The 17,453-nt window shown below is 39.5% G+C and overlaps 1 protein-coding gene across 1 annotated transcript in view; it reads left to right on the top strand.

Annotated features, from left to right (window-relative positions):
* Window positions 1–17,453, top strand: part of Jarid2 (jumonji and AT-rich interaction domain containing 2) — a 183,914-nt gene that overhangs the window by 78,750 nt on the left and 87,711 nt on the right. The window contains exon 2 of the mRNA XM_041632966.1: window positions 862–997. Within this exon, the coding sequence (XP_041488900.1) occupies window positions 862–997 (136 nt within the window). The remainder of the gene's footprint in view (window positions 1–861; window positions 998–17,453) is intronic.

Below are 17,453 nucleotides of genomic sequence, written 5' to 3'. Positions count from 1 at the left end.
CTTTATTACTTAAAATGCACAGTATCCAATCCACTTACCAAAAGAGAACCACATATGTAATGTAATGTATACACATGTACTGTAGTTTATATGTTGACTGAGTTTTCTGTCCTGCTGGGATCCTGCAGTTGTTAAGACCACAAGGAAGTCTACATTAACTATAAACTGATTGGCTCATTAGCTCAGGCTTCTTATTAACTCTTAATTATTCTTGTCTATGTTAGTCACATGGCTTGGTACCTTTTTCTGTGAGGCAGTTACATCTTGCTTGCTCTGTGGCAGGGTCAGGACTGCAGACCAAGCTTTCCTTTTCTCAGAATTCTCCTGTTCTCATTTTCCGCCTCTACTTTCTGTCTGGTTGTCCCACCTATACTACCTGTCTGGCTACTGACCAATCAGTGTTTTATTAAAATACAATTGACAGGCTACAACCATTGCCCCACAGCAAGTTTTGGTTTTTGCTGGGGTCATGCAGCTTCAGTATTAATAGTGTTAGGTGCATGAGGAAGTAAGATTTGCATTTCTTCATTGGATGATTAGCTTGATTTGTGAAGAAGGAATGTATTGCTACTGTACATTGTAGTACTAAATCACATAATACTTGTTAGGAACTTGACATTTCTCCCCCCACCCCCAAAACAAACAAACCAATAAACAAACAAACAAACAAAAACCAACCTTACTGTGTATCCCTGGATGGCTAGGTTCCTGCTATGGTAGGTCTGGGTGACCTCAAACTCATGGAGATACACCTAACTCTGTTTCCCAGTAGTATTAAAAGTGTGTCCTTTTGGAATACTTCCTTTATAGTAAAATTTGTGTGCTTTATTTTTGGTGATCCTCCTCTTTACATTTCCACAGGATGACAGTGATGGGATCCCGTGGTCAGAAGAGAGAGTGGTCCGGAAAGTCCTGTATTTGTCTCTGAAGGAATTTAAGAATGCACAGAAAAGGCAGCACGGGGAAGGCATTGCTGGGAGCCTGAAAACAGTGAATGGTAAGTGCACAGTAGAAACTGAGCACGGTCTCTCTCTTGCCTTCTTCTTTGTCAGATAAGCAGTTGTGGTCGTATGAATATGTATTGTGGACCTTGTATTGTTCCTTTATGTACTACACAATGGAATTGGGAAGGTGCCTTGGTCTGTTGTGGAGATCATGAACTGAATGTGAAGCCTATATTGCTTTTACCTCCTCTCCCCTCCCCTCCCCTCCCCTCCCCTCCCTTCCCTTTCTCTCCCTTCTCTTTTTTTCCCTTCCCCTCCCCTTTACTTCCCTCCCTCCCTTCCTTCCATGGCTTTCTACACACTATGTTTACAGAACCCTTTAATGAACTTGTTGAAATGTGGAGCCCTGTGTTCTGCATATAAGAAATATCCTAAAAACCTCTACTCCTTGTGATGTGCCATTAGTCTTGTGAGCCCCCTGCTGGCGCCCTTGTTGACTAGGCCTTGACAGTTGTGCACTAGCATCCCTAGTCTCAAAAACAAACCTCTTCCTGTGTTTAACTAAGAGATATGAAAAACTGGAGAGAACTGGCTCCTGTGTTTATTACTTTCTCTGTCATTCAGTAGGATTTTTTTTTTAAGAAATAACGTTAAAACTTCAAAACATTTCATTGTCTATTGTAGCAGCAGCATATTACGTAGCCTACTGTATGTATGTTATACTTTGTATGAGGTCAAGAGCAAAGAAAGGGCCACGGGAAGAGATCCTGTTTTTGTCTCAAAGGTTTAGCTTTGGACACAAGGGGAATCAGCACATGCCAAGTGATAAATAGTTCATATATGGCTTTCAATTTTCATCTCCTCTGCCTCCCTATAGCCCCTCATTTCCCTTGTTTGTATATGATGATTATATTTGTGTAAATACGGAAGTCAGAGAACAATCTTGGATGTTGGTCCTTGCCTTTCACATGTTCGAGATGAGTCTTCTTTGCCTTAATTGTAAACTGAGTCCTCTATGGTTTCTTATTGGACCCAGTACTTACAGAGTAGATCTGTTTGTTGACTCGCTTTCATAGGGTCATGGCAGGGTTTTTTTAAGACTGCCTCTGTGAACTCCACTGTAGGCCTAACTTGTTTTGCTGTTTGAAGCTGGTGATCTAATCCCTGTTAGGGTGACTTGAAGGAAGACACAAATCCTACCTGGTTTGCTGTCTTACATAGGCATTTTCTTACCCCAAAATAACTATACCATTTTTTAAAATTTTATTTTTTATATATGGTTGTTTTGCCTGCCCATGTTATATATATACCATGGGTGTGCCAGGTGCCTGAGGAGGCTACAGCAGGCAGTACTTCCCCTGGAACTGGAGCTAGAGATGATAGTAGGAATTCTAGGTTTTGAATCCTGGTCCTCCAGAGGAGCCATAATAAGCATTATTTACCCCTGAGCCATCACTTCAGCCTCGACTCTGCCAGTTTTGTTCTACATAATATTCTCCTGATTTCCTTAATGCTCATTTGAGCCAACATATCTTTGAACTGCTCATTTGGAGAAATTATATAAGCTGTAGAAACCATTTTCTATTCTTTGCTTGTAATTCAGTAAACTCTAATCCTTCTGAATATTTGGCATGGTGCTTTACTCTAACAGTGTAACATAGTATTTTGCCTGGTTCAGTTTGTGAGTGTTTGGGCATGGAGTGTTGATGAAGAATAGCTTTGATTCCAGAGCAAGAGTAGAGGAGCAGCAGCTACTGGTTGCGGTTGTTTTATTTTGGTGAATAGGGATGTTACCTTATGCAGGAGTTAGCAGGCAGTCCCATAGGGCTATTATTTGTTCATCGTCAGAAGTTCACTGTAATTTTTCCAACTTGGAAATATTAGGTGTTATGAAAAAGAAGTTAGAATTTAGTAATGATATTATTTGGATAATGACCAAAAACTAAAGATAATCCTATATCTCCACCCAGTACTTACAGCCATCAGGCTACATTTAGCTTAGACTTTGTGAAAATTAGTGTGAAAATACTGAGACATTGTAATAACAGTCACAAAAGGCATTTCTGTAATATGACTGATGACTTCCATATGCATAGTAAAACTTAAGTTTTTGTCAGGGCACTTCGCTTTTACCCTTACATAGACCCCAGACTTGTGATCCTCATACCTCTGACTGATAAGTGCTGGGTTAATAGTTAGGTACCACCATGTCAGGTCTGTCTTACCTGTCCATCCATCTGGTCTATTCTGTCTGCCTGTCTGTATTTCTATTATCTAGTACCGTGGAATTCAGAGGACAACTTTTGGGAATCAGTCAGTTGTCATCTTCTGCCTTGTTGAGGCAGGGTCTCCTGTGTGTGTTGCTGCTGGGCCACATACTTCAGGCTAGATATTCTGGCCTGATTCTGTCTCTGCCACCTATCTTGCTTATAGGATTGATAGAGTTGTATATGCCTGCTACCTCCTGTGGGTTCTGGGGATCAAATCTGGTCCGGGTTTGTCCAGCTAGTGTTCTTAGTTGTAGAGCCTTCCCGTGACTCAACCAACTTCGTGAGTTGTTATAAAGATAGTGTTGCAAAGATGTCCCTGTGGATATGCCACTGTCTCATTTCTTACTGATACTGTTTCATTTATTTTATCAGGTTGCATGCAGAGGCCCCAAAATGTGAGCCTATTTCACCTTGTCTGAGGGTTTGAGGTTGTTCAGCTGTGTCAGCACCCTGACCTAGGGTGTGGTTACATAGTGTTGGGTCCTCTCCACCCTGACCAAGGATCAGAGAATTCAAGCATACTTTTGCTTCTTCTTTTGAACTATGGAGTGGCTGCCTTCAGGATAAGTGGTCTAGGTGGGTTCACTGCCTTAACATCAGAATGCTTTTCTTATGAAATACTGGCTCGATGTCTCAACGTATTAAAACTAGTAACTGTTCTAGTTGTCCTTTGTATCACGTTAAAGCAGTCTTTTGCCTTCTTCCCCTTTTTGTATTGGGGGTATAATAGTACATGTAAAATTAAACATCCATGAACTCAGAACATTCAGTATTTGATGAGTTGTCCTTGAGGTACCATCCTATGTCCGTGTGTTTCTTTCTTGTCTCTGTTTCTCCTACCTAACATTTATAATCTTCAAGCCCCTACTCTGGAAAATATGAACCCACCGCGGCTAGGATCATAGCAGTAGTCACCACAAAAGGCTGCCCATGACATAAGGCAGTGCAACGTGAAATGGCCTGTGACACTTGCATTAGGGCTTTTGACGACTTCCTCTTCCTCCTCCTCTTCCTCCTCCTCTTCCTTCTCCTCCTCCTCCTTCCTTTTCTCTTCTTACCTCCCCCCCTTCCTTTTCTCCTCCTCCTCCTTCTTTCTAAAAAACAATTAAAAAAAATCTTTATTCAGGTAAATTGGGAGGCAGAGGCAACTGTTTTTTTTTTTTTTTTTTTTTGTGAGTTCTGTGGCTGCCTGGGTCTACATAACGAGGAACCTATCTCAGCAACACCCCACCCCTTAAACAAAAAGAATCTTCATTTTTTTTTTTTTTTCAGGAGAATTTTGAAGCTAGCTAGCTAGCAAAGATCGGCAATTTTATAGGGACGAGCCAGAAAGCAGAATTCCCACAATGGGAATAACTCTTTGGGAGGGTGCGCCTTCCTCAACTTAACAGGAACACAACACCACATATGGAGGAGGATTCAAAACACTGGAATTTTATGTTGAGAACACAGTGACTTCTCATTGCATGTTGTCTGTGCTTTCTCTGTGGATCCCTTATGTTTGCCTAGTGCTCCAAAAGGAGCACCAGAAAGGCTTTATTTTAGTTCACAGTGCCTATTATGATGGGGAGGCATGTCAGCAAGAACATGAAGCAACTGGTCACATTGCATCCACATTGTTGATTACCATTAATGAATAAAGAAACTACTTTGGACCTATAGCAAGGCAGAACATAGATAAGCAGGGAAAGCTAGGCTGAATGAGGAAGAAAGGCAGGGTCAGAGGGAAGCCACGGAGGTGCCACCAGAGAAAGATGCCAGTACTGGTCAGCCACAGCCACATGGCGATACACAGATTACTAGAAATGGGTTAAATTTATATGTAAGAGTTAACCAATAAGAAGCTAGAGCTAATGAACCAAGCAGTGATTTAATTAGTACATATTCTGTGTGATTATTTCGGGGCTAAGCAGTTGGGAACCAACAAGCAGTCCCCTCTCACTACACAATGTTACAAGAATTATAGCCAGACTATGGAACCTCAGTGTCCTCCTCCAGAGAAGCCCCATCCTCTTCTTTCCACAACCTTTCAAAACAGCACCATTACTAGCTGAGAACCTATGTTCAGAAAGCCTATGGGGGGCCACAGCACATCTAAGCCAAAACACTTGTCATAGTAGGCTGTTGCTCACAGCCTACCCATAGAAACACTTCCTTGCTTAGGTCCTGTGAAGTCATGGAATAGATTAATGGGGGTGTGGTGATGAAGCAAGGAATCGACGGATGTTAATTGGTGGACAGCGGAGAGATTGCTGTGTCAGAGGACTAAAGCTTGGTTCCATTTCACAGCTGCTCATACCTCTAGCTCTAGGACTCCCACTCCCTCTTCTTACTTTTGTAGGCACCTGCTCACGTGTGTAGATATGTACACTCATTTGGTTTTTTGTTTTGTTTTTTGTTTTGTTTTTTATTATTATGAAAATGTATATGGTGGCCATAAATTTAAAGATTGCCCTTTATAGAGGGCCCTTTACCAGGAGCTGACATCATATGTCCAGAGATAGGGCTCTCTTCCCCTATACTCTTTTTTAACTGAAAAAAATATTTTGGTCATTTTTTTTTCTCCCTTCCTCAATTTCAGATCCTCCCTACCTACCCACTTCCAACTTTGTTCTTTAACTCTCCCTGTGTTTTCAAACAAACAAATACCCACCGCAAGTTAAAAAAGGCAATAAGAAAAAAGGCTTGAAATGACAAAATATCTCCAAGCTACAAGGTATGGATGTGCACTCAGTTCAAAAATGGGATGTTTTCATCAAACCTTTCCCCTCAAGGCTCAGGTGGCTATGAGAGAAGGGGAGGTGGAAAGATTATTTTAAGAAAATACAAGTTCACAATAATCCATTGAGATAGTTTTTGTTTTGACCAACTACTTATGGGCAAGGGTCCTACCTTGAAGTGTGGCTGGAATAGTCAGTGGTATTCCAGTCGAGGAAACTGACTGTCCCCTCCCCCACCATATCAGTTGCAGTTAACTTCTTACTTGGGGGTAGATAAAATGTCTGCTTCTTCTTACAGTTAGGGGACCTCGTATGTCTTGAGAACTTGTGCATGTATTATCTGTTAGTTCTTTATTTATATCTTGTGTCTGGAGGGCAGAGTTTCCTGGATCCACCTATCACCTCTGTTTCTATGTGCCTACCTTATATCTTCGAGGTCTTCTGCCATTACATGCTTTAACATTCTGACACCTCATCTTTAGGCTGAGTAAAATTGCCTTTTGAATTCACATGTGGAACATGTTTTGAGTCACATAGGCATTTATTTCACAGTAGCAGAATTGGAGTTATATATAGTTCAAGTAACCTTGCTTTCAGAAGACAATTTGCAACACAGAACACATGAAGTTACACAAAATCTTTGAAATTATTATGTTGAGTATAACATCTTTAGTTTTTCCTCTTATCATTTTTAAACAGAGATGTTTCCAGACTATTGTTTTCTGCTGTAGGATTTTTTTTTTTTAGAAAAAGTCAATTAAAAAACTTAAAACAATGCTATTTTCACATTTACAGTGGGATGTAATTGACATAGTTTTTCTCTAATGACAAATTTCTCAGTGACATGCTGGCATGAGGGAGCCTTGTTTCCACGGGAGAAGAAAAGCTATGGATACCATCAAAATTCATAAAAATTTAGTTTGAAAAAGAGAAACGTCTTGAGAAAGAGAAATGACAGCTCATTCATAGAGATGACAATGCTACAGTTTGTAAGGAAACCTCATAAGACTTGGGATAGGGCTCTGTTCTGCTTTGCACAGAAATACCCATCTTTGAAAAGAGACCTTGGGCCTCTACATGCCTAAAGAAGAAAAGGTAGCTATTCACAAAGAATCACCACGTTTAAGAGAAATCTGACTTATGGTACTAATACCCTCTGGAGGGTAAAATCTCATTACCTAAACATACATATCTTCCTATTTCATAGTATATTTATAGTTAAGACTCACTTAAAAATCAAAGCTGGCTTTGGAGTTGGACAGTGGCTATCCTTCTCTGAATCAAAACACATTGTGGGGGGGGGAGAACATTTCAGAGTTTCTGTCTCTATCAAGAGCCACCTGGTGTGGGACAGAGGGAAGACAGAATCTAGAAACTAAAGTTATCAAAATTCTGCTTTCAAAGATTTTACTTCTTCCCATACCTATTTTCATCACTGTGCCACTACAGTATATTTCCATTGAAATTCAAACTTTGTTCATTTTGATATAAATGAACAATACATTTTCCTACAGTAATCTTTGAAGTCTCCAGGAAGAAGATGGGGCCCCACAACGATTCCACCTGTTTCATATGACACCGTTCATATGATAGCACCCCTTAGAGATTGGATTTGGACTACAAACTGCTCAGAACAATTTCAAGATGGCTAGATGAGACGACCCAGCCTCACAGACTATTCTAGTCAGCACTTGAGACGAGCCCTGCACTTTCCCATGATGCATAGACTGAATGATACAAGTATCTCTCCAGGACTTGACAGTTAACCCAAATTATTCTTTCAGGATTCGCCAAAGATAGTGTCATCCCCAGATAGCAGGAAGTAAATTTAAGAATACAACGCCCACATTCCAAGAGGTGATGTGGGTGGTTTTTGGATTTTCAGTGAATCATTATATCATTGATAGGGACAAGGGTAGATTATTGAATCTATTATGAAAAGAAAAAGGGAGGATATAGATAAAAGATTAGTTTTAAATGTTTACATTTGATTGAACTTTAGTATATTGTTTACAAATTTTACACATTGATACAAATTTGTGATTAATTTTTAAAAAACATACTGTACATATATTTCTACTCTTGTTCAAGATAATTGTACCTATCTCATTTAGTAATGCAATGCAAATTTCTAGTCCTTAATTTTTTTCGAACTGTTTAGGATAGTAAGGAAATAGAGGTTAGTAGTTAATCATCTAGTAAAATTGAACTTGTAGCTACAATAGGTATGTTTTCATGGTCAAAGAAAGATATTTTATATAGACAGTGTATCTTTATACACTTCAGAGATCTATGGAATATGGCATTTTAGATGTTTTAATAACTTAGGTTCCTATTTTAGGACAATGAGACATGTATGCTCCTGGCAACACCATTCTACTTCAGAGAAGATATTGGGCATCAACGAAACTCCATATGGAGCTTACTTTCTTTGTGATAAACGTAAGCCACTGGGCAAGAAAATGTTCCTGCCTCGACACCTGACAGTATGCTGTCCTAATTAGACAGGGAGGACATAAAATATCCTGCTTCCCTTGGACGTCTGTCAGATATGATAGGCCTGTAGACTGAAGATGCATGCCCCAGCCCTGTAGAGGAACCTTGGGTGACTGTCCAGGCAGCCATCTGTTTCTGGCATTTCTCACAGTTTTTGGAAGTTGTTTATTTGCACTTCTCCCTTACTCAGTTAATATTATTTCCTTCTTGGGTCTCTGAGGGACTCGAAGACCAGATAGTTATAGTTATTGTCTCCTGTGTTCATGAAACTCAGAAAAGAAATTCACTAAAGAAATGTAAAAGGATGTAAGTTTGAGAGATATCAAAAGTTTGATTTGTTTGGTAATCCAGTTTATGAGAGAAAGTAAATTAGGTACAAGACTCTGGACTCATCAAGATAGAATAAATATGGATTATTATCTCTGAATTTGTCATATGCAAGTGGACTAGGTATTGTTGATGTATTTATTTTCTGTATATATTGTATATAATTATTTTACATACTGTAGTTTTTCTTATATTAGTTATAGTCTTTTTTATTTTAGACAAAAAGTGGAAATGTAGTGGCGTTTCAATTGTATTTAAATAAATAAAGCTTGCCTGAAGCTCAGAGAGTAAATCAGCCCCACTGGTCAGCCTTACAGACTAGGTAGTGATAACACACACCTTTAATCCCAGTAGCCACTCTCATTTGCCATAGAAACAAGGATGTGCATGCCTTTAATCCCAGTCATAAGAGACAATTATAAGATGGGAGAAGACAGTTCGACAGACTCACGACAGACTCATTCCTGGAGGCAGGTTCACCATTCAGACTGTGGTTGAGGTAAGAGCTAGTGGCTGGCTATTTTGCTTTTTGAATCTTCAGGTTGAACCCCAATTTCTGAGATCGTACACCAACTCTCCATCTTGCTTTGGTTCTACCAAAGTGACAAGGACTAAAAGTTTTTGCCTTGTTAAAGCAAGTACAGGATAACTTTGAACAGTGTTGTGGATTGAATGCATGACTTAGACATCATTATTGAAGGTCTTTGCTGTACTAGGCAGTGGGCTGAGGCAGCATTAAGATCTGCTGATTTTGAGCCTTTTATTCTTCATGATGTTGATAATGCCCCTTTCCCTTGATGTAATAAAATGACAAAGGTTTTCTAAAGAGCTTGCAGAGGCTGGGACCTTGGCCATTCTTGAAGGCTCTTGGCCCTCTGGGGATAAAATTAGGGACATTTAAATAATAACATGCTACACAAATAACGAGTACACATAATTACACAGTAAGAGAGGGGAGCTATTAGCTGTATTTGAATTTCATTTGCCTCCTATAAATGTCATCTCAGATCTGCAAGCCCTTTGGCTAGCAAAATAATTTTGAGTAGACTTAATGTAAGTTGGATTTCATTCTTTAGACTCTTGCAGTGGGCAGGAATTGTAATAACTAAACTAATCTTCATATTTCACAGTGAGTGTTAGAAATCTTTGGTTTTTCATTCAGTCATCAGAACAAACTTTTGTGGCTGGGGGAAAACTATACCCTAAGAATGAAGTAGCAGTTTGGTTATCCAACCAGAGCCTGTAGTGCCATAATTCAAAGCCAGTCTTTCTGGGTTTAGCCTCCTATTTATTTTATTTACCACTTAGATAAATAGAAACAATTTATGAATCCTCCATAAAGATAAGATTCCCACAATAAGAATTTATAAAACAACTCTTGTTTTCAAAGTAATTTCTTTTTGTAAATTAAAAATCATTAAGCATACAAGTTATCAAATATCTGATTGTATTTTCAAACACAGTTTTAGTGTTTACTCCCCTCCTCTTTCAACCATCCTGCTGCTCTTCATCTCTCCTTGTGCCCATGAGCCTTCCTAGTCTCCTTTCCTCTTTGATTATCTCTCATGTCATTGCTCATCCTTTAGTGCTTCCTTTTACCCTTTTGTTCTTCTTTCTAGTAAGACTTTTCCCAGCTTTGAAGAAGATAGGTGAATTTGTTACTAGGAAAAGTACCTCAGGAAGTGGATGGTTAAGTATTTGCTAATGTGACCACATTTCTTTGCTTTGATATCTTGTAATTGTATTGACAGATAAATGCAGTCAGCCATCTGGAGGTGTGTGTGTGTGTGTGTGTGTGTGTGTGTACACAAACTTTCAGGTTATCTGGCTTTTCACATGTAAGCCAAAACAAAGAAGCACAAAACAGAAAGTTCTAGTATACTTTCTTGTGTCCTGAGATGTATAAGACACATACCATGGGAAAGAAAATATGGATTGAACAAAAATGTTGTTGAAAACAAATTTTGTTTTTAAAAATAATATTTGTTTGCATACAAAGCTGCATACTTTACTGTAAAGCGATACTCCATCACTTTTCTCTGTCTGTCTCTTGTAATCCAGTGGAGATGCCTTTCCAGCCCCTTAGTTACTCACTGTGCAGCCCATGACTGTTCCACTGGCCTTCCCAAGGTCTCCTTTTATGGAAGACTTCCAAGGGAGCAGGTTAAGATTGCCATCAAGTGGCTGCTGTTGGTAATAGAGAACAGATGCTGATAATTCTAGGTTTTAACTTCATTGTGCAAATTAGTGAATCTTAGCTATATGGTTTGAGGGTAGTCTGCTCTTATCTTGAGCTGTTTTTGGTTAAGAAGCCTTCTTTATAATTCCATGTATGTGTCAAAAACAGGTACAGGTGAAGCTGGTTATGTTCATGGCCCTGGAACCATGAGTACAGACCATTTAGAGGCAGAGTGTAGGTAGTGGCTGGACATTCACCCAACGCCAGCCTAGATTAGGAGGATTATATTTTCGATCCTCAGAAAGATTGTTCTAGCCCACCTTCAAAGAACACACAAGGAGAAATCCCTGTTTGCTTGTCTTCTCTGTTAATTGTTTTTCTACTTAAGGTGGTAATTTTCTCATTCGAGAGTGACTTTTTTTCTCTCTCTCTCTTGTTTGCTTGTTTTGTTTTTTTGAGACTGGAGTTTTCTGTAGCTTTGGAGCTTGTCTTAGAACTAGCTCTTGTAGACCAGGCTGGCCCTGAACTCACAGAGATCCACCTGCCTCTGCTGTGATTAAAGGTGTGTGCCAGCAATGCCCGGTAGAGTGAAGTTCTAAGGATTAATGAGAATTCATTTGAATACTTTGTTATCTAGTAGAAAGAACATTTTCAGAGAGGATTGACCTTCATAAAACAGTAGCTGCACCACGAAGCAGACCACTTGGAAATTGGACATGGAACTAGGTGTGTGCAATATTCCAAGAATCTGGATGTCAGCATCTTGAAATCAGGAATCTATTCTAAGATCAGCTACCTTCGGTTTCTCCTACCAAGCTATCCTCATTGGCATGGTTAAGGAAGAAGTGTCCCACAGGTCATGTGAATCAGCAGATGCTCCCACCACTGTGTACAGTGTGTACAGTTGTTTGCCTCTAAGAACTGTGAGCCGCCTGGGGTGGTAGTGGTTGAACACAGACTGACTTTGAACTGGCCTTTACTGCATGAGAAAGAAATTGTGGAGAATGTCCAACTGACATCTATGAAACCATGGAAGAGAAACCTTAATACCTGTTTTGAATTTAAGAGTGTATATTTTGTAGCCATGCACATTACAATCTGATAAGTCATATTATGCTGGAATTTCTGGATTCTAGCCATCTTAGGCAATATTGAACACATCAGAATTTTGAATGTGTTGAAACTAACATTGACATTGGACCTTAATTTTCATTGTATTACTAACTGATTATGCATTAGGTATACCTTACCGGAAGTCATCAGGATCAGAAGTGTTTTTGGATTTTGGAATATTTTGGAGACTTTTCTGGCTAAACATCTCCAATATGAAATCCAAAGTACTTTAAATGCTGGGTCTTTTTGAGCTTCGTAAGGGATTTTGGATTTTGTGTGTCTGGAGGCATTGCTCAGTGTTTAAGAGAACCTGTTTTTGCAGATAAGATGACCCAGGTTTGGATCCCAGCACCCAAATTGCTGCTTACAACTGCCTATAATTTCACTTACTGGGGTTCTGATGTTATCTTCTGACCTCCAAGGGCACCAGGCACACATCGTAAATGAACATATATACACAGAGACAAAAAGCACATGCACCTACCATATAGTGGCATTATCATATTGGGTGTAGCAGAGAATTGCTTTAGTATTTATAGCATATCATCTGTCTTCTCTTTGGTTCTACAATGTATTGTTGGGCCAGGAGACTTTTGTATGTTTCTGTGTAACATAGATGAAAGCATGCGAGGTTTTCTGAAGTCTCTGTGGGGGAAAAAAAAACTGTGTTAATGTCCATAATCCTGTGGGCAATAGGTAGCAAAATTTGAGTGCCAATCTGCTTTGATTTAAGTGGTACTTGATCCATGACTGGTGGATGATTTCTAAGATTAAAGACCAGGGCTGCTACCAAGTCAGTTACTTAAAGAATGATTTTCATTCAGAATTGTTTTGGAAGCCATCTTGATGTGGTTTGAGAGAAAAGAAAGGAAGGTCTCAGAAGTCACAATGGGGACCCAAACAGGAGAAGATACTATGCCATAAACACTAGAAATAGTAACAAACTGATAATTCTGCAAATAAATTGTTGCTTTCTCATTTCTTAGTATTAACTTCTAGATATGACATTATTGGACTTTGGCATTGACTTGTTGGAATCCATTTTACAAAAACATTTTATAATTGTGTGTAATTGTGCATTTGTGGTTTGAATACCTGCAAATATGTACTCATGTGTGAAGTTCAGAGAACAGCTTTCCTTAATTCATTTTCTCTCTCCACTGTCGATTCTGGCTGTCTTGCATTGCAAGTGTTTTCATCCACTGAACCATTTTGCCAGGCAGTTTCTTAAAATGTTTTATTACGTTAGAGTCACACTAGCTGTGTGTGAGAGAATCAATGCTCTTCAGTAGTCACCTTTCTGTAGCAATTTTCCAGTGACACTTTCATGTTCAGTATGTCTTAGGTTATTTCTTTTCCATTCAACAGTACCCCTCCCTTATATTTATGAGTGGATTTGGCTTCCACTGTGTTTATAGTATGTGCAAAGGATTCTCAAAAGATTGGTCACCACCATCTTTAACTTGGTATGGCTTCTTATTCTTTATATTTTATTTAGCCCTTTGCAAATATGTTTAATAAATAATTTAAAAATCAGTCTCCGAGCTGGGCAGTGGTGGTGCATGCCTTTAATCCCAGAACCTGGGAGGCAGAGGCAGGCAGATCTCTGTGAATTCTAGGTCAGCCTGATCTACAAAGAGATTTCCAGAACAAACAAAGCAATTCCCCCCCCCCCCCCCACCAAAAAAAAAATACTTGTCTCCCAGGGCTAGAGAGATGGCTCAGTAAATTAAGAAAATTGGCTGTTCTTCCAGAGATCCTAAGTTCAATTCCAAGCAACCACATGGTGTCTCACAACTATCTATACTCGCATCCAGTGTACTCTTCATACAGGCAAACATGCAGATAGAGCACCAACCCCCCAAATCATTCAGTCAATCCCATCCACTCCTTATCCAAAATTTGTTTATTGGGATGATTCCCTTCCGATCTTAATCAGGATGTTTTCAGTGCTGCTTCCTCCTGAAGGAGCATCCTTCTGTCAGTCACACTTTTCTGCCTCTGCACTGACAGAGGACAGTTGAGTAGCCAGTTCACAGAGTACTGTTTGTGCATTGCTAAAGACTGGTGATTTTATAGCATACCGGGCGTTTCACATCCATGAAGTAGGAATGGGTTCTGCACCGAATATTTTATCTTGTGTCCCCTCTCTCTCCTGGAGAAAGATGCAGTTGATTCTTTGAGACAGTTCTGTTTTTATGCGGAGACTGTCTGTCATTATTTGTTTGCTCCTGTGTGGGTGCATGCGCATGGGTGAATTCTCCCTAAGTGTTACCTTTTCTCAGGTGTTTTGTTTGCTTTGTCTCTAGTTTAATTGTAGCCCTGTTTTATCATTGCAAACAAGGTAGTTTGACTAAATTTGCCATCCAACATGGGTCACTCTTCTGAGTTATTACAGTTATTGACCTTACTTTGTAATTGTATAGTGTGGGCTGATGTTAACAGGGCAACTGTACACATTACACAGTGCAACCCTTTTTGGCATTTTAGGAATTTTCATGTCCAGTTGGAAGACTTCCAAGCCAGACTAGTGTGTATACCCAGTTCTACTTGGTATAGAGCCAATGTATTAAATTTCAGTTACATAAAAACCTCAACAAGTAATACTTAATATACAATTGCTATAGTATCTTCCCTGTAATAATAGGTTTAAAAGTAAAATATTAGCACAGTGGGTAAACATCTCCCCCCCCCCCCCCATTTTTTAAAAACCACACCCTGCTTACAGTATCAATGTAATGAAATTTGGCCACAGAACCAGAAGGTATAAGCATCCTTTGACTAACTGTTGTGGGAGTCCTGTAGATACCAAAGATCATGGAAACCCCATTTCTTTTGTGAAGAAGCTGTAGAGTCAGTCATGGTCTTGTGCAAACCAGAATAATTGTTAGTTTAGTCCAGTCCGGGCAATATAGTGAAGTCCCTAATGAATACTAAGTCTGTGCAGAGCATTTCTGGATTAGGTTTTCTAGAACACAGAGCAGTCGTGTAAAAATAGCCATGCTGTCTTGTTTAGGAAAGGAGCACCATTACAGATGCAGATATCTTTCTAAGATTTATTATTTTTATTTTGTATATGGGCAATTTGCCTGCATGCATGCAGATACTTGAAGATAGCACTGCTTGGAGGGATAAGGTGAAGTGAAGGCACCCAACCCCGCCGGATAGACAGCATAAAGACTGGAACCTTGGGTATGACAATAACACAGCATCTAGGACTCCCCAGGATAGGAACAACTGAAGAACCACTATAAGCGGGCTGTTCATGTATGTTTAAGCATTGCCAGGGCATAAATGATGATGATGTCTTTGTATCATGTATGTTCAGTACCTGAGGAAGTCAGAAGAGGGATTGGATTCAAGTTGTGAGTTGATTTTTGGGTTCTGGTGATTGGTCATGGGTCCTCTGGAAAAGCAGCCCAGGCTGCTGAGTCATTTCTTAAAACCAGATGTAAATTTTTGTCCTTAATTCCTTTTTCTTTTTTAAATCTGTCACTGGTTGAATCCATAGGCGTGGAATGTATGGCTATGGATTGGCAGTTTTCCATAGCTCTATACAGTCTGCTCATTAAGAGCCCACACTTCTTTTCTGAAAAATTCTAGGCTCCACAGCCTCATAATCTATCAGTTAACCCACATGGCAGCCCATACTGTCTCCCTTTTTTTTTTTTTTGGTATGAATTTTCTTGCATTGTCGGGAGTAATTGCACAAAACTCAATTGTTAACATAGCATGTGTCTGTGCAGCTTGGGGTTGTGAATGAACCTTTCCTTGATGCGCTACAACTCTTAGTCTTGCCTTTTTCTCTTTACAATTGGATCTCAATATTTGCTGAATGATTATTCTCGTTTGCCTGTTTAAGACCAGTTGTGTTTGTGTTTTTTTTTTTTTTTTTGGTTTTTTTTTTTTTTTTTTGGTTTTTTGAGACAGGGTTTCTCTGTGGCTTTGGAGCCTGTCCTGGAACTAGCTCTGTAGACCAGGCTGGTCTCAAACTCACAGAGATCTGCCTGCCTCTGCCTCCCGAGTGCTGGGATTAAAGGCGTGCACCATCACCGCCCAGCTTTAAGACCAGTTTTTAAATTATGTGGTGAAGGTAGCCTGAAACTCACTGTGTTAACCTAGACTTGCCATGAACTTGTGGTGTTTTTTTTTTGTGTTAGTCTTCTCAGTTGTAAACCACCGTACCCTTACTTTTCAGGTTGGTTATTCAGGTCTTTAATTTAATTAGATAGTACAGTTTTAGCTTTTCAAAATGGAGTAAGCTATACAATGATTTGCTCTTAAGAGACAAGATATTGTATAAGTTGGAATTTGTTCTGGTTATTTTTTAAGAAGCTAAATGCACCTAGAGAATTTGTTGAAGTTTTCCAAACTTGGTGGTAATGAGATGTTAGCTATTATTGCTTATGGAAGAGACAAAAAATGTCCTGAGGTTTAGGCAATAATTAGGTAGATGGCAGCCATGTACCTTGATTGCTGCATAGAATTGCTTTGATGTAAGATCCTTCTAGAATGTACAGTCACTTCAGAAGTAGTATTCTGAGTGCAGTGCTTTGCTTTCTGGTGTCTTCATGTAGACAGAGACTACTGTGACAGTATGTATATTTGTGTAGGGTCTGACACCTGCTTGGGGAACCAGTTTGCTTTCATTCGACTTGTAAATTGAACCTTTTTTGTATCTAAGGATTTCCACTAATTCTGCTCCTAGATCTGTATCCATGAAAAAACTAATGCTTGTTTTCTGCAGGAAACCTACTGGTGTTCACAAATAGAGAGGGGATTAATTTGCAAAAGAAGTGGGATTAACTTGCAGCAGAAGATAGATGACAAACATAAACACCTGGTTTATTGTAGTTTGTGGGAAGAGGACGTAACCAGTGGTGATTGGAAAAGGCCTTCTCAAAGCAGGCAGGAGGTGTTAAGAGAAACTAGAACTTATATATGATTTCTCTCCACCTGTATATGTTTCAGATTCTCCTTTTCACCTCATTTCCCCAGAATTGGTGTTCATTGAACTATCTTGCCCATCTTCTTCCCTGGTTCCTGCTCTGGGTGCTCTTCATTATTGAGGACCCTAAATTAATCCTGCAAAAGGAAAGTGGGTGGGGAAGAGAAGATATTCAAATGTCCTTAGTTGACTGTGTGCAATTTATGCTGCAAAAGGGACACATGCCAAACACTTGCTCAGCATTGCAAGAACATTTTGCATGGGAAAGAATTTTGTGGGTCTCTGGTAGGAAATCTTGTAGAGAATCTCCTCTGTGTCTCAGACGCTGTACTTGTATGTTAATATATACTTGACCCATAATGACACAGAACTCCTCTCTAAGGAAACATAGTGACTTGGAGTATGGTTGGAAACCAACCTAGCCTAGGCCACAGCTTTTATTTATAAAATAGTGAG

Source organism: Microtus oregoni, unplaced genomic scaffold, assembly GCF_018167655.1.
Source record: "Microtus oregoni isolate MIOR12 unplaced genomic scaffold, Mior012 000042F_ref0000377, whole genome shotgun sequence".
Taxonomy (NCBI): Eukaryota; Metazoa; Chordata; class Mammalia; order Rodentia; family Cricetidae; genus Microtus; species Microtus oregoni.
Note: the sequence above shows the minus strand (reverse complement) of the source record. Positions and strands in the feature narration are given on the sequence as shown.